This window comes from Onychostoma macrolepis, chromosome 15 (assembly GCF_012432095.1).
Source record: "Onychostoma macrolepis isolate SWU-2019 chromosome 15, ASM1243209v1, whole genome shotgun sequence".
In the NCBI taxonomy this organism is placed as follows: Eukaryota; Metazoa; Chordata; class Actinopteri; order Cypriniformes; family Cyprinidae; genus Onychostoma; species Onychostoma macrolepis.
This window is the reverse complement of record NC_081169.1, coordinates 4,371,983-4,397,810: the sequence shown is the minus strand read 5'-3', so window position 1 is coordinate 4,397,810 and position 25,828 is coordinate 4,371,983. Positions and strand designations below refer to the sequence as shown.

At 34.6% G+C, this 25,828-nt stretch overlaps 1 protein-coding gene across 1 annotated transcript in view; it reads right to left on the bottom strand.

The window, feature by feature from the left end:
* abcg1 (ATP-binding cassette, sub-family G (WHITE), member 1) overlaps positions 1–22,979 on the bottom strand; it is a 32,468-nt gene extending 9,489 nt beyond the window's left edge. The window contains exons 1-10 of the mRNA XM_058745244.1: positions 22,635–22,979; positions 20,809–21,052; positions 7,771–7,888; positions 6,586–6,718; positions 4,755–4,805; positions 4,144–4,289; positions 1,943–2,066; positions 1,728–1,842; positions 1,006–1,154; positions 488–589 (exon numbers count right to left, since the gene is read on the bottom strand). Of these exons, the coding sequence (XP_058601227.1) occupies positions 488–589; positions 1,006–1,154; positions 1,728–1,842; positions 1,943–2,066; positions 4,144–4,289; positions 4,755–4,805; positions 6,586–6,718; positions 7,771–7,888; positions 20,809–21,052; positions 22,635–22,697 (1,245 nt within the window). The 5' untranslated portion in view covers positions 22,698–22,979. The remainder of the gene's footprint in view (positions 1–487; positions 590–1,005; positions 1,155–1,727; positions 1,843–1,942; positions 2,067–4,143; positions 4,290–4,754; positions 4,806–6,585; positions 6,719–7,770; positions 7,889–20,808; positions 21,053–22,634) is intronic.
* Positions 22,980–25,828: the final 2,849 nt, after the last annotated feature.

Below are 25,828 nucleotides of genomic sequence, written 5' to 3'. Positions count from 1 at the left end.
CTAATTTGAATTTAAGTTAAATTTAAACAGAATGAAATTCTGCTGTTATGTGATATATGTGTATTTTCTAATATATCATATTCAATATATATCAGTTTCAATAAACCGTGATAATTTATATATAATATATATTCATGCACACAATACGAGGCATTTCTAAAAACACTGGATGATTTAAATGAAATGGCAATCTGTTATTAATTTATGCATAATTCATTATATTTAATAATCCTTTTCCTGACCATGGTGGAAAACACTAAACATTCAAAGGAAAGAAGAAGAAATATCTTTGAATAACAATTCAGTAAATTTCAGTAAAAACTCACAAAATTAAAATCAATTACCTCGCTACTAATATTAAAAAGTAATTAGGATCATTATATTATTACAAGATAAGTTTAACTTCTGTTTTTGTTGCGTAACAGCTGATATTTGGGTCTGCTGTGTGTGTTATTAAACTTCCCCACACGGTGGCAGTGCTGCTTACCGAATCTCTCATGATGCTGAGAAAAGTTCTCTTGAAAAGGATGCAAAACTGCGTCAGGCAGCTGGCAGAAAAACTATGGCAACCCTCTGAGGATGAAGAGTCCTAAAGAAAACAGGTTAAATTATTGCATTTATTGACTCTCAAAAAAAAAAAAAAAAATAAGTGCAGAAATTGTACATTACAGTACCTTCAAAAGAACAGCTTTGTACCTTCTTTACCCCTAAAAGATGCATATTAGTACCTCGGAATAGTAATATGTATCTATAAGATAGCAATATGTAATCTTTTGGTACTTTTATGAACTGTTTTGGAATAAAAAAAGGTACAAAGTTGTCTGTTTGAAGGTGCTGCCCCAGTGGAAAGCTGTTGTACCCCTAAAGTTAAAATTTTTGCACTTTTGAACAATTTTTGCACTGCAATCTTTCCTAAAAAAAAGCGTTGTATAGAGATACTACAGATCCCATATGACATAACACCCACTGCCTCATGTTACATAAAGGCTTTATGTATTTACATACCTCATCGGAATGTCTGTGCCACAGGAAGGGATTATGGACCCCGTTACCATTCATTTCACTTCTGTAGTCTTTCTCACACTTGCACTCTTGAACGGCCTTCACCAGCCAAGCCGTCTGGTCACCGTATTCACCAGAGGCCACCTCCATTACTGAAGAAATGAATAAAAACACTCTCAGACTCTGCTGAGCAGCTCAAAAAGACACCTGTACTGAGAATATAGATGTGTCTCTCTATTACTCTCACTATATTAATAATTTACATATAGACAGCATCCAAAAATAACATTTTGCATCTGTCAGTGGTGAGTGAACTGGTAAAATTTGTAGCACAACGGTTTTTAAACTTCTGAATGATCATGTGACACTGAAGACTGAGTAATGATGCTGAAAATTCAGCTTTGATCACAGCAATAAATTAATAAATAAATCACAGAAATAAATATATTACAATGGAAAACAGTTATTTAAAATTTTAATACATTTTCACAATATTACTGTTTTTTTTATTGCACTTTCAGTCAAATAAATGCAGCCTTGCTGAACATAAGACTTTTTTTCAAAAACATTAAAAAAATCTTATAACTATTTTATAACTTCACAGACTGCAAATATTAAGCCAAACTCCTGCAATTCCTGAAAGTTTTTTTTTTTTAGCGATTTTGTTTGTGTGTGTGTGTGTGTTAATGTTGGACCACTGTGTACTGAGAGTGTTATTTTCTTACTGAAGTCTGCAGGGTTGTGATAGGTGGGGCAGTTGAGTCCCAGTTCTCTGAGATAAGGGATTAAGCTCAATACTCTTCCTCTGTAAATACACTGGCCTTGACTGAGGACATAAAGCTGGAAAAAAAAAACACCAAAAATGAGGTGTAAGAGACAGCATTTCACATAACAGCATGCATTTAAAAATATTCAAGTATGAATATAAAATCATGATCACCTTATCAAAGAGTTCAAACACTTTAGCGCTGGGCTGGTGAATTGTGCATATGACAGTTCGACCACCCTGAGCAAGAGCCTTCATCAGAGACACCACCTGGAAGCAGGATGAACTGTCCAGTCCACTTCAGAGAGAAAAACAGAGAAAGTGACAGTTAGCACCTTCCTGTGGCTGGAGTCATGTCACAGCAGTAACAAACATGATCAAACTGTGGTGCTCTGTGGTCCTACGTTATGTATTAATTCCCTTCTCCCATCTCTCTTCCCAAAAATGACTATTTATCTATCATTCCCATTCAGTCAGTCACGTTCGACGTCACATCGAAACAAACTGACGAATTGGGACGTGACGTCTCCGTTTCCTTCTTCAGGGAACAAGGGTTACACCAAGACAGTACTTTTCATTCTAATACAAAAAGGGGCAACTATAATATATTATATTGGGTTATTATAGTTAACTACCCATAAAATCTTTAAAAAATTGTCTTAACTATAAACAAACAAACAAACAAACAAACAAACTTTTATGGAAAAATTATACAAATTATTTCAGCTAGTTGCTAAGGCAACATTTCTCATTTTCATTTAGTTTAACTTAAATTTAGCTTAATTTTAGATGTACTAAACAACTAAAAAAATATATTTTAAAATGACAACAAAACAACAAAATTATAAAAACTTCAACTTTAAAATTATTTACAATTAAAACAAAAGTAGGAAAAAAAAACCACCTAATTCAAAATATTAACTACAACAGCATGTCAATGATATATTATATTATATTATATTCATAAAAGGCTGACTTATTTTATTTCAGCTAGTATAAAAATAAGACTAACTAAAATGAAAACAGAAAATATAAAAACAAAATATTAATAAAACTATTAAAATATCACTGATATATTGTATTGTATTATATTACTTGTAGTATATAACAATATTGCATTATTACTATGGTGCTGCTCAAGTGTGTGTATCAGTGGGCCAGACAAGGTTAAAGAGATGAGATTAGATTGTAATCTTGACCTCTCTCTATCAAGGCCATATTAATAATCACATATGACAGATACACCGCTGGATAAAGTGGAAGACTAAGTGTCTATCTTAAAGGACAGGATGAGGCTGTAGCCTTCAAAACACCATAGCATCACTGCACATGCTACACACACAAGCTTCTGATAGGATGCTCAGCTAATGTATTCCTTTCAGGCATGAATGTGTCCTATTTAATTCTGTGACATCATATTAACGATAACGGTACTGCTCTTATGCAACCTATAGAAGCCAGCCAAAGCCACATGGCTTTGACTTCCATGAAGGAGAATCTGTTTACCATTGGATAAGCATGGTAATCTACGGAAGCCCGTTTCCCCCACTGAATAAACAATTTTAAAAAAGGTTATTGTGACTTTTTATCTCACAATTCTGACTCTTTTTCTCATAATTGCGTTGTACAAACTCGTATGAGAAATAAAGTCAGAATTGTGTGATATAAACTCACAATTGCGAGTTATAAAGTCAGTGAATTGTGAATTGTGAGATATAAACTGGCGATTCTTAGAACATATCAGTCCCCCCACCCTCAAAAAAAGTCAGAATTGCGAGATATAAACTCGCCATTGCAAGAAAAAAAAAGAGTCAGATCGCAATTCTGACTTTATAACTCGCAAAAAAAGTCAGTGAAAAAAAAGTCAGAATTGGGAGATAAAAAGTCGCAATAACCTTTTTTTTTAATTATTATTTTTTTTTTTTTTATTCAGTGTTGGAAACGGGCTTCCACAGTAATCGTATAAATGCGATTTACGAAAGTATCGTTTAATGCCAAATTGAATTTAGTTTGCCGCTATCAGGCAATCCCAGAGAGGAATGAAGAGCTTAACAGAGCCCGTAGAGACCAGGTCTCAACTGTCCAACAGTATCCCAACTGGGCAAAGCCTGTAAGTGAATATGCAATTAAACTGCATTCACACATTACAAGGACGTAACAGAGAAACTTCATGGGTAAGAGATATATTTGGATCAGGAACGTCACTTATAGTCCACCTCATATCCATGCATTTCATAATGTTCACGTGAACTGCAAAAATGATTTTTCAAAGTTGTAAATAAAACAAAGATTATGATTGCAAAATTCACTAGCAATTTCTCAGTGAAAACTGTAAATCCTACACCATTTTTCTTAAGTAGGCTGAGGAGGCTCACCTTGTTGGCTCATCAAAGAACATGACAGGTGGGTTGTTGACAAGCTCCAGAGCGATGGCCAAACGCTTCCTCTGACCCCCAGAGAGGTTGGATGTGCGTGTTTTGGCACATTCTAACAAACCGAGAGCGGTCAGGATTTCACGAACCTACAACAACAGCACGTATGCATCATTATGCACTGGAATAAGGACAGCGCATGCACATATATATCTAAACCACCGTTCAAACGCTTGTGGTTGGTACGATTTTTTTAGTATTTTATACTAAATTTTAGTATTTTGTAAAAACTGTCTCTTATGATAATGAAGGCTGCATTTTATTTGATAAAAAAATAGAAACACATTTAAAAAATGTGAAATATAATTAGTATTTAAAATAAATGTTTTCTATTTCAATGCATTTTAAAATGTAATTTATTCCTGTGATGCAAAGCTGAACTTGCTGACCACAAACGTTTGAATGGTGGTGTACTTGTTTACTGTGATTTCACTAATTAGGACATGCAGGTCAAGTAATGTTTAAGGTACCGACGGCTGACCTTTACCAAAGGTCCCAAAGATTAGGCCGTTCATACATAACCAGTTGGGAAACTTCACACGCCTCTCACTTACCATTTCACGTCTGCCTTCATCCTTTTCCTGGAGTTTGAGATTAGCTGATACCTGAGCAGGGAGAGTGAGCGATTTAGATCATGATGAGCATTAGCAGTACAACTAAAGCTAACAGAGGGATTTGCATGAACTCAACAACAACTGCAATTACATGAGACATTTTCCTGTGAAACTAGCAGTGAGAGCTGATTACATGTTTTCTGTTTGTATATATTTACCATGAGGTAATGTGCTTGGTATTTTTAATGCGTTTTTCTTGGCTTAATATAAAGCTTACACTATAAAAAATGCTGGGTTAAATATGGACAAACCCAGCGATTGGGTTGTTTTCAACCAGCAGTTGGGTTAAATGTTTAACCCCACCTTCTGGGCAGTAACCCAACCGCTGGGTGAAAACAACCCAATCGCTGGGTTTGTCCATATTTTACCCAGCGCTGGGTTGTATTTAACCCAGCATTTTTTAGAGTGTATACAGAGGATATATGCAACAAGGGCTGTAAAGTAAATGATTTTAAGCACTTTGGGTGATTTGTACTTTACTACTGAAAGCGAATGCTCATTCTTTTACACAATAACATTAGCCCCTTTCACACAGTAACATCAGTAGATTACCGTAAAATTACCAGAATGACTTTACCGTAAATTAAAAAATGTGCTGTTTACACAGGCAATGACATTCCGTCTTTTTTCTGGTAAGGCACCATTCACACATCGGTTTCAAATTACCAGTAAATTCTGTGACATCTTTAAATGAAAATGACCTCTTAATGGCTGCGCCTCCTGGTGTTGTGTTTGTAAACATGGAGGGGTATATGAGGTCAGTGTTTTTGTTGATGTTTTCATTTTTGTGTCAAACATTCACATTAATGCAGCTGCTTTTGGCCCAGCGACATTGTATTAGATGACTTCAAACCGAACTACACAGCGTGGAGTAAATGTGTCATCTGTCAGAATGTTATGATTGAATTTAGAATTTCAACAGCTCTGGATTGACCCAGAGTAGACATCTTACGCCACTGTGTTCTGAACTCGTACATGCTCATACCAGTAATCTTCATTCTGCGTACACACAGCATCATTCCAGCAAAATTTACTGGTAACATTACAACTTCTCATACCGGTAAATTGCCAGAATGAATTTATCGGATTTTTTAAAAAGGGCCTGTTCACACATGATCTCTTAATGGTAATTTACCAGTAATTTTCCAGTAAAATCTGTATGTGTGAAATGGGCTATTTGCAAGGGAAAAAACATTTTACTTAGTTTTTTTTAACCTAAAGGTCCTTGCACACTGAGTTCGAAATTCACATACAAAATTTTCGGACGTTAAAAAATATATACGGCCTCATGTTGTGTCAATCATGTTTATACATTGCCTCTGAAACTTTCGTCCATCATAAAAAAAATTATTATAAAAATAAAATAAATTCGGATGGGGTTCAATTTTCTGTTTTTTTCACTTTTTTTTTTTTTTTTTTAAGTGTGCTTAATTGTATTGACTGATGCATTGGGAGCTACTGTAATGATCTCTGTCTGTTTCATGAAGTTTTGTTTTTCCCTGTTCCCATTTTGCCTGTGTTCCTGATCATTAGTGGTTCCTAATTAATTACGCACCTGTTTCAGTTCTATTTGATTACTTCAGTCTGTGTATTTAAGCCCTTGGTTCTCTTTGTTCAGTGTCTGATCTTGTCGGCGTTATATGTGGTTGTGTTTCCCTACACCTGAGTTTTTTATTGGATTTACTTATTAAAAGACTGTTTCCTGGATACACTATCGTCGTGTTGCGTGTCAATAAAGCAGCTCAGTGATATAATTTCAGCAGGCACGCACCATCATAGCTTCCTGTACGGTGAGGTGTGGCAGTAACATGTCATCCTGCATGATGTAGCAGGACACTTTCCTGAAAGATCGCAGATCTCTGGGCTGCCCGTTAATCAGGATCTCCCCCTTCATGCCTGTTTCCCTGTGTGACAAAGCACATGTTCAGATATACTGTCTTTTGAAACATCATCAAATTTATGACCACTGTTCCTGATAAATGATCATGATATTCCACACATTTCAAGTAACTGCTGTATTCAATTACATTCAACTCTATATCCTTAATGAAAAATACATAAACTAAAATGCATTTAAAATACAGTTATTTTATGCTAAGTATCCTATAAATATATTTACATATTTATGTACAGTTACTCTTTATTTTAAGGTGTCCTTGTTACAGTGTAATTATACTTTTAGGTACTGAGTAATATTAATTAACTACATTAAGATTTGGCTTAGGGTTACTTGCATATAAGTATGCATAATTTATTGTTATTGCAATAGCATACATATAACGTGTAACAAGGACAAAGTGTTACCTTATGTACGTAATAAAAATACCCTGCATTTGTACTTTTGGTATACTAAACTAGTATATTTAAAGTCCGCTAAATTGGAACAACTAATTTTGAGCTTAATGCACTTTAATTGTGCAGAAGTATTGCTGAAGTCCAACTAAAGAGATACTGAAGTATATTTGATTGTGCTAAAGTGGAACTATTGCAAGTACCTTAGATACACTTTACAAATCTTGCATTTAAAGATCTTTATTATTCAAAGATTATACAATCCTCATCAATAGTGACAATAAAACACATTTTAGCCTTAATATTAAGAAATGTGCATTGTGCACAAGTAGTACTCCAAATAAAGTGTAATTATATATATATATATATATATATATATTTTTTTTTTTTTTTTTTTTAATTTATTTATTTTTTTTTTTATATCAGTAAGTCTTGAGCGATATATCAGTAAATATGTTTATGAATTATACTTAGAATGAAATAAATGTATTTTAAATATTACTTTTTTACTAGATAGAAGGCACTGCTAGAAGCATCATATCAAAAGTAACCGCTAAATCTTCCAGATTGCTTCAGGCATTCTTCATTTGTAAACTGCATAAAAGTGCAAATAGTTAGCGCCACATGCTTCATGTTTGATGCAATATTTTATGGTCATACTAACCTATAACCTGCGAGAATGTTCATTAATGTAGACTTCCCAGCCCCTGAGGGTCCCATGATGGCCACCAAAGCACCGCTGGTGAAGTTCCCAGAGATCCCTTTCAGAAGGGTCTTGTAACCTGACACAAGGTAGAACAGAAAAAGAGGTGCCCCTGTGAGAAACCTTCCACAGTCTGGACAATAAGCACAATGAACAACCTGAGCCGCACAATTGTATAATGTACCTGCCAAAGTCTCATTCAAATTCTCCTGCTTACATAATGGTTGGTCTGTGATTGGAGGTGAAAAGGGCTATTTATTTGTTCATCACTGGGTTTCTGAAATTTTCCAGGTGAGTGAACATGTTTGCCAGTGTGCGTATCTTTCGATAAACCCTGTTCTTACCTCTAACTGACCTTTTTGTTTCTAACTTTCAAAGAATAAAGAGCTGATGCTATAACGCTTTCTCCAATTTCCATCAATTTTCTTTTGTCAAGATGTATAATGCATTCTTCACCATCTTACAGCAGCTTTGTGTGCAGATTTGTAAGCAACTGAACAATTTTTAGGTTCCTGATTAAGGTAAACTAGACTCAAAGAGTATTTGACACTTAAGGTCTACTTAAAATATATGAATTTTATCAGTCCGTTGGTTCATTTTTGTTGCATTAGACTACAAGATGACTGAATATCAGGATATGTTGTCACATTATATGGCTTTGTCACAATGGGAAAAATGACCTATTAACAAAAATATTATACATACAATCATTCATGAAACTGAAATGTGGTAACTTGTCCCAACAAAAAAAATAAATGAATAAAAAATGTGACAAGCTGAGATGTTTCAAACCAATATGCAACATTTTTGCTGGAAGACAAGCATTTGGATAAAGGCAACTTTAAATTTTAAAGTTTCTGACAGATAACAAAATACCTTTCCAAGCAAGTCAGTTCAATCACTGTTCATCTTGAAAATGCACTCAACAGCTATTCCATCAAGCAAGTACAGTTTCTATTAAACTGTATAGGAAAATACCTCAATCTGAAGAAAAACTGCCTGCCAAACTCACATTTTAATAAACTATTTCAAATCACCAATAAAGCTAAAAATGTAGAGTAAATGTTGAATGCAACTTTTAACAGCAGATGCACTGACGCTGAGAGCAAGAGCCGTTGTAAAGACCAGGCATTGACTTTGCCGATTGGTGACTGGCTCTTTAATTTATAAGTCAAAATGTAACTACTGCAACTGCCATACTGAGTGTTCCCATTTTCCACTTACTTATAGGTCACTTTAAAGCACATTTTCAATGTTTTAATAATCTTCTGTCATGCTTTAAAGTATACTTATTTTGATTCATGCCATGGTCTGTCTGAATACTCAATTCTGATTGGCTGGCAGGTGTTGATTAAATTTGTTTAACTGCACAGGTAGTTCCAGGTCAGTTTAATCACGTTCTATATTAATGCGCTTCCTATAAACATTGGTAACCATAGTAACATATAGTTACAGTTGAATGGTAATACAGACGAAAATAACCGTAATTTTTATCGTTCCGGTCAAATATTGCAGCGCGAATATTATTAACATCTTTAATATGTGAATGCTGGCAAATGACCATGGCATAAACGGGATAATCAACGGCTAGCTGTGCATTAAACGATTTGAATGCACTTCGCGAGGCTCTTCGCCTCCACGTCGTGCATTCAAATTGTTTAATGCACAGCTAGCCGTTGATTATCCCTTACGTGTTTAAACACATCTAAAGTTAATATATTTTAAACATACTGTACAGAAATTGCAACTTCAACATTAATTACCAGTGCATAATATCAATTATATTTAAATAAATGACACAAGTTTTAACAGAATAGACATTTCAGTAAAATTTAGTTTACCGTAAATGCTTGCCATCACATTTAGCAGCAAACTCTAACCATATTTAAAAACACAATACAAGCAATTATGCAAATACATATAAAGATGCACTTAAGTCCTACTTAAGTGGGTCAATAGAAATCTATCGTTCAGCTCATTCCAATTAATATGTAAATTATAATACATTTTCAGATTAACATGCTATTAAGTGTCCAAAAACAGTACTTAAGTATATTCTTTTAAAGTACTCTTTTTAAAAGTATATGCTAAATAGCTATTTTTTTAACAGGGTTATATGGCCTCTCTTGTTCAGTATATAAAGTGCTATATAGGACAGTTTGGAAACGATAACAGTAACAATAAAAAAACAGTAACACTTTTCCCGCAATAAACTCATAATTTGCTGCTTATTGATAGTAGGCAAGGTAAGCAACTAGTTAATAGTAAATAGTGTTCCCTAATCTAAAGTGTTACCTCATGCTTTTATGCAGCAAAAAGAGGACATCCACAGGATGACCGATTATAACCTGTTATTTATCCAGTAGCTGAAGCTGAGATGCTAATCCATTTGATTGCAGTGGCTGCCAGCTTAATTGGATTGTGTTTACAATCCATCAGAGCAATGCACAAATACCTCTGACCTTCCCCGTCCTCTTTTAGTGCAGGATCCCAGGGCTTCTCCCTCTAATTGTACACTACAGTACCCCAAAAACACAGAAAGGTGCATCACACTGTTTCTGAAGTGGTACAGTCTCTATGGGGAAGCCAATTGGTTAGCAAATAACGGCAGGATGATTTTGCTTAGTGCACCTGATGTGCAGCATGTGACAGAAGAAAAAGCTATTCCTGGCCATGAGGGATGCCGAGGTTACTTTGAGTCACGATCAAGTGTGCAAGAAATCAAAGTACTATAGAACACCATGCTGTGGTACTACATTACGGTTTCTTTTGCACCACCACAGTAGGGTAAAATATTATACTCATGTTGCACTGGGTTTAATCAGATGAGGTATATGTTATGCCCCATAACAACATTCAAATCGCTTGGCAAACACAAATTTGTGCCCTGGGGTTAAATGTAAGTTTGACTAGTAATCAAATGAGGCGCCTACACACATTCGCATCCTACGCAACCAAATCATTTCGACCATCAGCAATGTACTTAACATTCATGTTGATTTTACATAGAGCCTTCACCTCTGCACGATTATGTCAGCAAAGGCTGAGATATAGTTGAGCTTCATTATGATTTCAGCTGCTAGAAGCACTTCCTCACAGGCTGGGCTCATATCTTCACTATTTCTAATGTAGAGTCAATATTTATTATTTTATCTAACGCATGACAGCTATACCACAGCAACTTTTAGCTTTATATGACTGTCTTATCCATTTATTCATTTTTAACATAACTCCAAGAACAGCCTTTTTAACTTGAATGTGCAAAGCTTCTTCTTTCTTGCATTGCCGCTAAAAACAATCTGTTATGCTGCTTGATGTTGCCAACTGGTATTTGTTTTCATACCATTTTCATTGATTATCATAGTAATAAACACACTGGATTGTTGTGCAAATAGTTTTACCGTTTACTGCAATTATCTGAAAGCTGGGACAGGTCGCACATCACTAACAGCAAAATAAAAAATTTATAAAAACACCATAGAAAAATAAAACACAAATGCAACAGTATTGGAATGTACCATGGTATTGCTAGATTTTGCTTTGGTTTACTTTAGACATATTTGTGTACACATTTCCTATAATAAAGTCATATTGCGGTACTATGCTACGGACATTTTATCAGATTTTAATTCTACAATATTTAAAAAAAAAAAAACATTTTTCAGTAATTAATTTATCTTTTTATGCCATAAATAAAGTCTATGCTTCATATGAATGCCTTAAACTTGAAAATGCAAGCACAGAATGATGTGTATGGTGTGTGGGTTGCTTCTCATGCAACCAGCTTGTCAATGCTGAATCATGCCTAGATGTCTTGGCTACAATTTATTGTACAGTTATTTACAGTAGCTCCTTATCTATTTGTTACAGTCCAGGGTCAGTGCCTTCTTATCTACTTGTTACAGCTCAGTGAGGAAAGCTTCGTTGAGGTCGGGTGGGAAAGAGCTTGGCTACCTCATTCACTGCTTCATTTTAATATCGATCCAAATGTGCGATTCAAAACAACATTGCTTCCATGCCAATATTACAGGCAGCTATTTTGGTCTTTCTGACCTATGAAGGAGATCTCATGAGTAATTGAGCCATCAAGCTATTAGTCCTCCCTGGCACACACTTCACTTTCTCCCATGCAGCTACTACAACACGAGGGATCAGTCGAGGTAAAAATACCAGAGGAGGAGGAGAGGGACCACAGAGTTCACTTTGCTCTTTTACATGCTTCAGTAGGCTGGGCATAGACATTATTTTCTGTGACATTTTCACCCATACAGGAGGTTACTCAAGGCTGTGTGAGGTTCTTTAAGGGCTTTTAAATGTTATTAAAAGCTCAAGCCACACAAACATCGTGGAAAATGTTGATTTTAGGCATGGCAAAGTACAGAGCATAAGAGTTTTAAACTTCAACATACTGTATATATACTAATATACTTTAAAAGAAAATACTTAGATGTAAAATGAACGTAATGTCTTTAAACACTAAAATGCATGTTAATCGCAATTAAATGAAAATGTATTATAACTTAAATTTACATTAAATGCAATTAGCTGAACTTGGACCGAAGTGTTTGGTATATGGCTAAACTTTACTGCGAATGTACTGACAAGCATTTATGGTAAATTAAATTATTCTTTAATGGCATTTCCAATGAAAATTGTGTGTCATTTAAATATATGTGAGATTACACATTTTTACATATTTGCAATGATCAGTGCTGGGGAAAGTTACTTTTAAATGTAATGCATTACAATATTGCATTACTCCTTATATATATATATATATATATATATATATATATATATTATTTTTTTGTTTGTTTTTGGCAAATATAAAATCCCTTTGACACCAAAAGTGAAAGGGGTGAAGGGCACAGCTCAAACAAACCTTTCAGCTGTGCTGCCATTCTGGATTGCAGAAGAATAGGATGCAGAAGAACAACATTCAACACTCTTACTTCAACAATGAAACACAAATGTGATTTTCAACTAAAGCCATTTTTGCCTATTAGTAAGGTCGAATTGGATCATTGAAGGTCAGCAACAAAGACACTCATTAATAAAATGTCATTAAATACTTATTGGAATCAAATACTTATTTGTCATTTAACATATTTAATTATTGCAGGTTTGCGTCATATTCTGAATTTGCATTTCACTGTTTTTATTCATTTTGAGGAATACTGAATCTGTTTTTGTGCAGGTGAGATGAGTAAATGCATGTTCACATTAAGTCTAGAACTACAGAAACATCATGTTAAAACAGCGCACACAACGCCTCAGCACTTCTGATTTTCTCTCAACATGGGGACAGGAGAGCTGTCAGTCAATAAATGGTAAAACAAAATAACTGCCGTTACTTGTTTGAAAAAGTAAATCAGACATTTTTCATGTAAATTAAAAAGTAATGCGTTACGTTAGTAATTACCTGAAAAAGTAATCTGCTTACGTAACTCACATTACTTGTAATGCGTTACCCCCAACACTGTAAATTATGATTGCAATTTAATACATTTAAAATACACATAAAAACAAACTTTAAATGCAATACTGAATACATACTAAAGTTTAAATTAACATCAATGATTTTCTTTATATACTTCTAAGTTCTAATATTTGAAGTACACTACAAGTACAGATTCAATAGCAATTAAGTGCATTTCTTTTTTCACAAGGGTATATAAGACACTTCATGTTTAAGCAATGAAGAAAAAAAATAACTCTGTGCTAACCAAATGGCCATTAAATAGCCATGAAGTTGTGGTCACATGACTTTGACAGAAATTTTTCAGGTCACAGAAACAACACCTAAATCAGATTGATCACTCCTGCAGATTGCACTATTAAATATTTATGACACAATCATTGGCAATGAATCCATAATGTGAGTGCTCAAATTATAACAACACTTTCAAGGAGGCCCAAAATTTGGAAGAAATTAGGTCTCCGAAATTTAATGGCAGCATCTAGATATAGCGATCAAGATAATAAAAAAATAAGATATTCATGGTTATGTCTCATTTAAACTTTGATGTTTGGGGTCACACATCTAAACGCAGCATGTCATATGTCATGTTGCAGAACAGGTACAATAAAATAAATAATAAATGAGCTCAACTGAATGTCACTGCATGTCGACCCTTCCCGGGTATTGTGCATTGGCCTCCAGGGGTATATTATCATTATAATGCAACATATATGGTAAATGTTCACTAATAATTCATTCTCATATATATATATATATATATATATATATATATATATAAAAATAAAAAAAAACTTAAAAATAAAATGTAAATTATTATAAATTAAAAACATAAAAACATGTTTTGTCTGAAACAGTTAAACAAATAAATAGAATAGAATAGAATAGTTCTTAATAAAGTGCCAAATTTTCACTTTTCACTTATTTTTATAGAACCTGGGGACAGGTGATGCGCATACATGATGAAGACAGGAAAATGCACTGTGTAACAGGAATAATCCATTAATGATGGAAAAATGAAGTCATTCCTAAAGTGAACAATCTACATACAAGATATTCTGACAAGTTACCTAGCGACAGAGCAACATGCCTCCTCCACAAGCATTGCTCATTAGAAGTCTTATCTTCACAAGTGCACAGCTGATGGTTTCATCCTGTTCCAGCGCGCCCTCAGCTCTCAGAAGAGGTTACTGGAGTTCATTGACTGACAGTAACCGGCTGTGAGAGTGGAGCTGGCCGCTGGCGGTGTCTTTGCTCGTTCTCTCTTTCCTCTTAAGTATGGATTACAAAGATTTGTTAGACAGCTCAGGCCCGGTTTCTATTGCAGTCAAGTGATAATAAACAAGCCAAAGTTGCCCATCACTCTCTATAGCTTTTTGGTAAAACAAAGCTGTTGATAGCATGTCAGATAGACTTTCTTAAAGTCATCATGAAAACAAAATTGGTCCTATATATGCATTTTCCTAATAAATTTCCTACGAATGATGCCTCTGTGAACATTATTATATACCTGAATGTGCTACCAGCAAAGCACACTGCATGGAATATTTGTTTACGGCAATGAATGCACTCGACCTGACCTTTCATTTGCAGTGTCTCAAATGAACTGAAAGTAGTATCAGCCACATCTTTTTCTGAACTCATTCTAAAATGGAAAACGCAAACTAGTTTTAATTTCCGAGATGATAACTGAATGTCATTTGTGGAATTATACATGAACATGAAGTCATGTGACAAACATAATAAGTCCATGTGAAAACAATGTAGAATACAACTGTGAAATGTTTATTGTTGTACAGTTCTTATTTTATAGTAGGACACAGTATATTGTTTAGTAGGATACTACTCAATTCCAGGTCTATGGCTTTCTCAAAATACTTCACCAAAAGGTAATTTACTTTTAATGTCTTAAAGATAAGTTTACTACAGAACGTACTGATAAGCATTTATGGTAAATTAAAATATACTACATTATAAAAATGCTGGGCTGGTTCAACCCAACTTTGGGTCAAATATGGACTAACCCATTTTTAACCCAAAAGATGGGTTAGTTCATATTTGACCCAAAGTTGGGTTGAAACAGTGTATATATAGTCTTGCATATGATATATTACATGCATTAAAATATATTTGCAATTACACATTTGAAATGATAAAGTTGAAATTTAGTACATTTAAAATATTTTAACTTGTATTATCATTTACTTTACAAGTACTTTATCAGTCCCTTAGCATGTTAGTCAACATATCAAAATAAGTGACCCTATGACCCCTAAAATGTACTTAAATGTGTTAAAGTAATTAAAGTGCACTCCCTTTATATGCTTAAGTGGCCTTTTATTTCATTAATATTATACTACCTGCAAGTACACTTTTACACATACACACACACACACACACACACACACACACACACACACACACATATATATATATATATATATATATATATATTACTTTCAACTCAAATAATTCTCAGGGAATAAAATAATGTTCCAGCCTACATCGTTTTAGCACTGAACTCTGAAATGAACACTTTATACAAGTTTGATGGTTGATGCATGCAATTTCATGCAACTCAAGATTAGTTGCATAAAGATTTAAACTTCCAGTTTGTTTTGATGCCCTTATAGCATTTGGATAATTTACCATATAAAAGAGCTTACGTTTAATATTCATAATTATATTTCAATACATACATTTAATGCATTTCAATTACATATTCATATTCAATAAGAAGTTTTTGTTAACCTAGTTAGCTGCATCAAATGACATAGCATAGCACATCAGCTGACAATAACACATCAGCTGCATAAATGCTTCAGTCTCGTTGTTCAGCCCGAGGCTCTGAAAGCTTTGATTGCTGCCATAGTCAGCAATGGCACAAAACACCAGGATCAAATCAGCCCTGTCCACATCTGCTCCATACTTCCACTATGTGACAATATCATGGTTCTATCCCTGATTATTTCATGACAAGATCCTTTTATCCATGCCCGGCTGTTTGCCAGTCCAGAGCATTTGTTGGCTGTTCCCGATGCTAATTGCATGATATGAAGGCAGGGCTGTGTGTTGAGCACGCTGTTCTTTTTGGAGAAGGGCAAAAAAGCTGATGGTAATCTAAGAGGATTGAACCAAAGTCGATGAGTGAGCCACCAGAACGATGAGCCAGTTGGCCATGGGACCTGCACTTGTGTATATTTCATGACACGAAGCGAACTGGAGTGTGGCACTGAAGTTTCATTGAAACTTGCTTCTGTATTTCAGGCAAAAGTTTCCACATTTCAAACCGTAATTATTCACAATGAAGTACAATTTGAATGACAAGTTCAAACTGACTTCAAGAGGAATAATTCAACAAGAAACATTTCTCTCCTGTCATACACAACCTGTACACTGTTATGTAAGGCTTTTTCCAAGGAAAAATTATAATTTATGGCGGCCACTATAAAAGTGCCATATGAAAGTAGTCCTTATGATGACTAAATCATACTTTTTAAAATTATTATTATTTAATTCTCAGACCAATTTCCTAAATTTCCCTGACTAAGCATGTAATACATTCATTCGTTCATTTAGTTAGTTATTTTAAATTAATTATTAAATATTATATATTATTATTATATGTGACCATGGACCACAAAACCAGTCTTAACATTTTTCGAATGTTGTTTCGAATGAATACATAAGCTTTCCATTGATATATGGTTTGTTAGGATCGGACAATATTTGGCCGAGATACAATTATTTGAAAATCTGGAATATACTGTTACTAAATACTGAGAAAATTGCCTTTAAAGTTGTCCAAATGAAGTTCTTAGCAATGCATAGTACTAATCAAAAATGAAGTTTTGATATATTTACGGTAGGAAATTTACAAAATATCTTCATGAAACATGATCTTTACTTAATATCCTAATATGTTTTGGCATAAAAGAAAAAATGATCATTTTGACCCATGCAGTGTATTTTTGGCTATTGCTACAAATATACCCTAGCGACTTAAGACTGGTTTTGTGGCCCAGGGTCACATATATGTATATAGTCATTCATTCATTCATGCGACAGTCTTTTGCTCTATCAGGATAAACACCTTTCTATGTGTGATAAGAATAAACAAACTAAGTGCTAAACACTAACAGCTATTCATTGTTTTTGTCAGAAGGCCTAGGTCACACTGAGCAGTGAATAAACACATCCAAAAATACTTACTGAGCTATAGGGGAAAGATGACAAAATGCAGTAAAAACAACAGAAGGATGAAGACAGCCCATCTCTGGAGCTGAACTTTGCCCTCTGCTCAGGCTTGGCAGCTCAGGATTTACTGCCAGTGACAAAGCTGCTGCTGCTGAACATTTGCCATGTCCAAGAAACTTAAAATCAAATTACAATCCAGATGGTGACTCTAATGAAGACATCACTGCCCGTCAAACCCTGCTCCTTAAGGTAAAAGTAAGAAGAGCAAAGCCAAGGCAAAGCAGACAGCTGGGCTGTTATGTCAGCCATAGTGCTTAATTAATGAATTCCCTTCTGAGTTATGCATGGAGGCATTTCAGGATAACATCCATCGAAAAGGACACTTTTGGAGCCAAAGTCTAAAGACACTCTTGGCGAAATCCATGCTCTCTATATCACTGGACAATGTATGTTCACTCGCTTGCCAAGCTATATACAAAACAAACCATTCCCACTGAAATCAATCCAATTCCCAGAATATTTACAATAGAAACCAACAAATCCCATAGATGTAAATTAAATTAAAATATATAGCAAGATGTTTCATTAGTGCAGAAATGAACTTTTTCATTAAAATCAGTTTGTAAAATTTGTAGTTTGCATATCCATTTAAAGAAAGCACACTAAATAACTGTTAAGTTTGGAAGTATCCCACAAAAGATGGATTTTATTTTAGTGTTCTTAAAAACATATAATTTGTGAACTGAATGTGATGTTTTTGGACACTTAATTGCATGTTAACTGCAAAAAAATGACAATGTATTATAGTTTCAGTTTAATTTAAATGTTATTAACTGAACACTATAATGTTGTTGTTTTTTTGTTTGTTTTTTTGACTCACCTAAGTACATATTTATATGTATTTTTCAAATATAATTAAAAGTGCACTGCTGGATATACTGACAATCATTTATAGCAAACTAAAAAAATAAAAATAAATACTTTAATGTATGTTTGTAACATCTGTAAAGATGAATTTTCAATTCAGTAAATTTTATTTTTAATTTTAATTTAAATTTTATTTAACATTAACTTTAAATTTACTATTAAATAACACACTACAGTTAAAATATAACCAAGTACTTACATTTACTTTTTAGTATGTTAGACAACAAATCAAAATAAGTATGCTTCTTTAAAGCACAACAAAACATGATTAAAACTGCAATTTAAAATGTACTTTAAAACTTTTCATTTTACATTATTACAAAGTGCACTTTTTAAAAGGGGATCATGAACTGCCTTTATGGGGGTTTTTTATACTGTTCTCTGAGGTCCATTTATAATGTTATCAAGATTTTTACACCAAAGAAACATCATAATTTAGAAGTAATAGGCTACTTTCTGTCCTGTGTTAAACCCTTCATCAGAACACTCTGTTTTAATAGGTGTGGAGGATTGTAGACTCGGAACTAGTAAACGCCTACTGTTATGATTGGTTAACAGTTGTGTATGTTTGACAGTCTACATCCTTCACAGCTGGACGCTGCTAAGATTTAGGTCAAAAATGCGTAAATAGGATGTAGAATCGGTGGGCGGAGCTAAACAGACAGTGCTGTAGAATCGGTGGGCGGGGCTAAACAGGCAGTGCTGTAGAATCGGTAGGGTTGGGTACCGAAACCCGGTACCAATATGGCACCGGTACCTATGTAACCGGTATGTACTAGAACTGAATCAGAACGCAGATTTCGGTGCCTCATTTCGGTGCCATGCCTGAGCGATCGATTGAAATATTTGTCCTTTGTTTCTCCAAAACGAACGTAAGAAGCATCATCACCGGCACCTCATGTGAAAAATAATTTCCCGACTGAGAAAATGCACGTGAACTCAAGTCGGAAAGCTCTAATAATACAAGTCCAATAAATCTTTGTAGTAACGCGAGCGTGCCGTTTTCACATTCCGACTTAAAAGCACAACTCGGGAAATGAGAGCATCCGAGGAGCGCGTGAATGCAGAAATTACACTTGCTCTGACGGCAGCAGGTAGCCCTCCATTAACTAGCTAAGCTAAACATTCTTAAATTAAAATGCCTAAAGCTAAAATTCTCTTGTATTCACGTTTTTAAACCTGTTGTCCAACAAAAGAGAACATTATAACCTTTTTAGTCCACAAAACCAGTTAAATGCTTCCTTTTGTGATCTGATGTAGCTTCTTGTCACAGAATGAGGCAGAAAATATGTTCCATAGGCTACTAATGCATCGATTAGAAATGGATTATAAATATACTTAATTATTATGAAAATACCAGAGATGGCTTGAATAACACAGATAAACTATACATTGTTGTAGCCGAGTGTTTATTGTATTTGTTTTATCATTCAAAACGTTTATATCTAGTTTACTCAGTTACATCCATAGCAATGCATTTGTCCATATTGGGGATTTCCTGGAGCTTCATGAGTTCCACTACTTCTGTAAATATGTGGATTTTTTTGTGTGAGGGCGCCCTCTGGCATCCAGTATGAATGAAAAAGACATCATGTGTTTAGTGCTAATGGCCGATCCAATTATTAATTGGTCATTTTTATTTATTTTTTATTATTTTTAAGTATCGGTTCAGGCACCGTTTAGGCACCGGTACCGTTTTAAAAGTATCGATTTGGCACCGGTATCGAAAAAAACCCAAACGATACCCAACCCTAAGAATCGGTGGGTGGGGCTAAAAAGGCAGTGCTGTAGAATCGGTGGGCGGAGCTAAACAGGCAGTGCTGTAGAATCGGTGGGCGGAGCTAAACAGGCAGTGCTGTAGAATCGGTGGGCGGGGCTAAACAGGCAGTGATGTAGAAGGCGGTGCTTATCCACACTTATTCATCATAAAGTAGAACATTCCACAAGATGTCCTTCATGTCAACTGCCTTCAATATAATCTGTTTTTAGACTAATGACACAGTTTTGAGTTCTGAAACTTCCAGGATATTTTTATAGTACAATGACCTCTTATTTGTCAAAAGATGAAGGGAATTTTGGTCTCTCAGTTCATGACCCCTTTAAGTGTTTAAGAAGCAGTCATGAAAGTGCTCTCATTATTTACACTTAAGTGGCCTTTTATTTGATTAATATTACATGCAGAATGCTTTTTTATTATTATTTTTTATTATTATTTTAAGATTTGAATTGCACTACAAGTGCACAATCAGCCCTATTAAGTGCACCTCTTATTCACAAGGGTCTCCCTGAACTCATCTGAATTCTGTAGTAAAACCTGAATAGCAATTCTTTACTTTTATGATATTTACATTCGAATGACATTTACAGTGCTTCAAGGACTGAAGGTCACACCTTACCTTTTTTTCTCCACCACGGTCCTTCAGGAACTGAGTACGACAGATCTTTGAATTCGATGTTGACTGCGGGTCTGCGGGGGAGATAAGAAAAGCGCTGGGCCTCGGTCAGATTGTTCTCTACTTTCTTTAGGTGTCCCTGTAACAGCGGCATCTGCTGACTGCCGACGTGACTGGACATCAGTTCATCAATGGACACGCACACGGTTCTGGGGTCTAGCATGAGATCGGGAGGTCCATTTGTATTCTGAGGGAGGACAGACAGAGCGCTTATGTAACACACTGCAACCCAGAGGGAAAAGACCTGAGGAGTTTGTACTGAGCTGTCTGCTGACAAACTTGAGATGTTCAGAAGACATCAAAGATGTTTATCACAAAAAGATGACCACTGAATACTGAGATAAATAATTGCAGATAATATAAAATAGTATGCTATTACACATACTACAGTTTAAAGGTTTGGGATCAGTAAGTGTTTTTTTTGTTTGTTTGTTTTTTTAAGAAGTCTCTTATGCCCATCAAGGCTGCATTTATTTAATCAAAGAATACAGTAAAAACAGTAATATTGTTAAAAAATGTCTAATCTGCTGCTTATTTATTTATTTGATTGATTGATTGATTGATTGATTGATTGATTGAACCTGTGATACTTTTTCATGATTCTTTGAAAAAAGTTTTTGTTTTTGTTTTTAAATAAAAAAATAATAGCATTTATACAAAATATCTTTACTAAAACTATTTACTATCACAAAACAAAAAGAAGAAGAAGAAAATGGCTGATGAAAATACAGGAATACATTATATTTTAAAGTGTATTAAAATAGAAAACCATTACTTAAATATTTCACAACATTAGTGTTTTTTGATTACATAAATACAGACTTGATGAGCATAAGAGACTTCTGTATTAAAAAAAGAAAAAAGAAAAGTAAAAAATCTCACTGATCCCAAACTTATAATAACATACTATTTCATATACTATTTTATACCTATAAATTATTCATCTCATTACATCATTGTAAACAGTGATTTAACCACGGTATTTCTTGGCCATACCATGTACAATATTTCCATGATATATTTTGAAGTACATTACCATCAAATGACATGTTATTGCTCTCTATTAACATCACTGTAACATGATGGTACAAGACAGTATTTTTGTAACAGAAGTCCATGCAGCAATTTAACCTGTAAATGCTTTTGATTGTTTAATAAAATGCACGTTAAGGTTGCAAATTTGAGAAAGGTATAGTAGCCTATATTAATAGTTCATCAGTGAAACGCATGCTAAATATAAAGAGAGACGACCTAATCCGTCTCCCTCTGGCCACAGAAGGCAGATGAGGTTACTATCGGACAAAGCTTATTCTAAGCTCTGGGAAAACAGTACTGCCCAAATGTCAGTTTAATGCAGTAATGTGTTTTTCATATTAAAACTGTATGATGTAATATTATAATATTAGATATAATTTTATAAGATATTAAAATCCACATCATCATCATCATCAGCGCATATGAAATTTTAATAATTTATTCCATTTGAGCAAATTTAGTCCTGGCATTACATTTTGAATGGAAATATTTATTTTGCAATCTAAGAATTGTGCATTTGCAATAAGTCATGCAGTCTATGACAACAGGATTGATATATAAAGTCCTCAGTGAGGGTTACTCTAGTTCATTTGAAACACACATTTCTAAAGCATGTTTTAAACATTGGACATTTATATTCAGCTTATTAAGAATATGTTTAACACATATTAAATCTGATTATTAAATAATAATAATAAAAATGTTTAAAAACAAGCTAAAACACATAATCTTACCATTATGATGGAGTTGGTCACTGCAGTATTGTTGACTGAAAAGGCTGCCATAAGACATGACATTCCTGTAAAATGCGCTGCGACAATCTCCGGGTTTGGCTGTGGCCAGTGCAGTGAGATGCAGCATCTGTTTGGTCCTGAGCTCTCCGGGAGTCCTCCACGCTCTCCTCGCCTCTGTTATTGTTTACACGCCAGCTACCTGCGCTCGGTGTTTAGAGGGTGACGTCACAGCAGCGGAGGACGCGTGCGATACACACGCGACGCGACGCGTTTTTGCGATGAAACGGAACGCACCGGGGAGGTCTGCCAGGCGCGTTTTAAAAAGCTGAACTGTTTTGATAAAACGTGACGCGAGACGCCACGCACAGAACAAAAACGCAAATGTCACGTGTAACTATATTTGGACTATAAGCTACAATTAAAATGTATAGTCCATAACGTTAGTAGCCTACTCTGTGTACATATACATGCATTAAATCAAAATGTCTACTAAAATTAATTCTACGTTATTTAGTACGTCATAGACATATATGTTATAATGTATGATATAGAGCTAATATATGATATTGTAAATAATTGAGTATATCAGTTCATTACCCAGAGCCTTTAAACAGAAATTAAATACAGCCAATGCACTGCTCAACTTTCTATTCTATCAGTACAGAATGCACAGAGAACTGGTTTAATTCACCCACTCCCTCTGGTGGCTGATTACTGAAAATCACATTTATTGGCAGAGAAGTGAACAGCCATAATCATAATGATATAAATGTATACCCATTTCATTGTCAGAATATAAATTAAATTAAATATATACTACTACTATTATTATTATTATAAAAATAACTGAACAAATACATACATACATAACATGGAAGAATGTTCAGTTAGGTAAGGTTCTTTACCCAACACTTTTTCTGAGTGTGGATGGGTTTGTGTGTGTGTGTGTGTGTGTACTTGTTTTTCTATTCAGGTGGGGACTTAAACCTGAATACACACAGACTCATGGGGACTCGTGTCACGGTGGGGACCTAAATTGAGGTCCCCACGGGTAAACAAGCTAATAAATCACACAGAATGAAGTTTTTTTTTAAATCTAAAAATGCAGAAAGTTTCCTGTAAGGGGTAGGTTTAGGCAATATAATATACGGTCAGTACAGTAGAAAAAGCATTACGCCTATGGAGAGTCCCCACAAGGATAGCAAACCAGACGTGTGTGTGTGTGTGTGTGTGTGTGTGTGTGTGTGTCCTAGTCACAAGGTTTTTCATGTGAGCTGATGTTGCCGCTGCTGCAGTGGGTCCTGAATAGTGCATTTTTGCTGACAACATTCCTGGCTGTACGCAGTTGCACAACTACCTGTTTATCAATGAGTTTCCACTGCAGAAACACACACATATAAGTGTGAAAAAATGAGGTCATTCTAATCATAATGGTGCAGTCTACTTTTTTACATTAACAATGATATTCCTATCAGCAGTGATTCTGATCAGGCCTTAGCGTAAAATGTCCCATAACTTGTACAAAACAATGCGACATATTAAGTGATATAATGAAATATATATTCTGATATATATTTGGAAATCTATTAAAAATCCAATAAATAAATAAACTATTATAAACAATTAATACACATCCATCAATTATAGTAGTTCTAATAAATGAATAAATAAACTAAATAAATGTAGTTCTAAATGTAGCATTTATCTCTAAAAATATATTAATTTTACCATCTGTACTTTTGTGTAATATTGTGATTGAGGTAGGTATAAAATACTTCCTAAAACAATTAAATTACACAGGCAAAATTGACCATCTATATTAACAGCACATGTGTATATAATACTGAAAGAAAAACCTGCAACCACAATGCAGCGTTACATCACTATATTGGCATGCATGACATAAGCAGCCTATTATACTTTTTAAGGCTGAAGTTTTTCAAATTTCAGTTTTGAACAACATCACACTTAAGATCAGATTATTAATATAAAGCAATAAAAGCAGGGAGTTTTTTTAATTATTTTTTTTATATTTAATACAAATATTATTTCTTTCTTTGCATGCATATACAACGGGCATAACAAGTTATGTAACAGCAGACAAGCTTTAAATTGTGGGTAAACCGGGTTCTTTTCAAAACATGCTGTGATTAGACAGAGAATACAGACACATATTCATCAGTGGAATGAAAACTATGTTATTTACAGTAGCATTGACTGGGCCCGCAGCCACCCTCCCTCCCCTCCACCAGAGCTGCTGTACAATATAAATGTGAGAGCCGCCAGCCGTCTGGCCAGAGATGCTATGAGCTACAACATGAGGACACTGGGACTGATTATCATAACTCTGCTGCTGCTGACAGCGGGCGAAGGTACAGCTGCATGTAAACAATACAATATAACAAGTCTTGATCTATTATTCCAAGAAATGTTTGGCTGCTGATATGCATTTGTTGATTAATGACATTATTTACTACTTGCTGGCAAAAACTAGTTATGACTGCTGGACAGTATGGATTGTGGTTTTGCTTATGTTTGAACTTTTCCTGAAAGCTGATGAGACAGATGTGCAGGGCTGGACTTGTGGATATCGAGGGCTGTGCAGGAAGCACTGCTATGCGCAGGAGTACATGATTGGCTACCATGGTTGCCCTCGAAGATACAGGTACTCAAATGTTCTTCAGTGGACGTCATTGCTTAGATTTGTTTGGTTTTGTTCTGATGTTTATTGCATGCTGTGAATTGCATTATATATAAATTCACTTACAATGGAAGACTATGGAGAAATCTGTCTACAAAAATAAATAAATAATTAAAATGTAAAAGTAAATCTCCCTGCATAAATGTAAATCTTAACAAAATGTTTAATATGTTATTCTTAGCTTCATATTTCTCAATATATTTATTCTTTTTTAGGTGCTGTGCTTTGCGATTTTAACCTTCATGAAGAAGCTCCTGTTTACCAAGACGGTGTGCAGAACCTCTTCTTTCACAGAACATTAGAAATGCTGTGTTGATTTACGAATGTTAGCATAAAGGTGCGGTCACATTAGCCAAATTTTACGTGCAAAATGGTCTATTGTCAATAATGTATGAAGCCACTTTCAAAGCAAGCAGTTTTCTGTTGGTAACCGAGGTGAAATCGTGTTAATTCACGAGAGTGAAATCTGCTTCGCGAACTTTTTCGCTCTCGT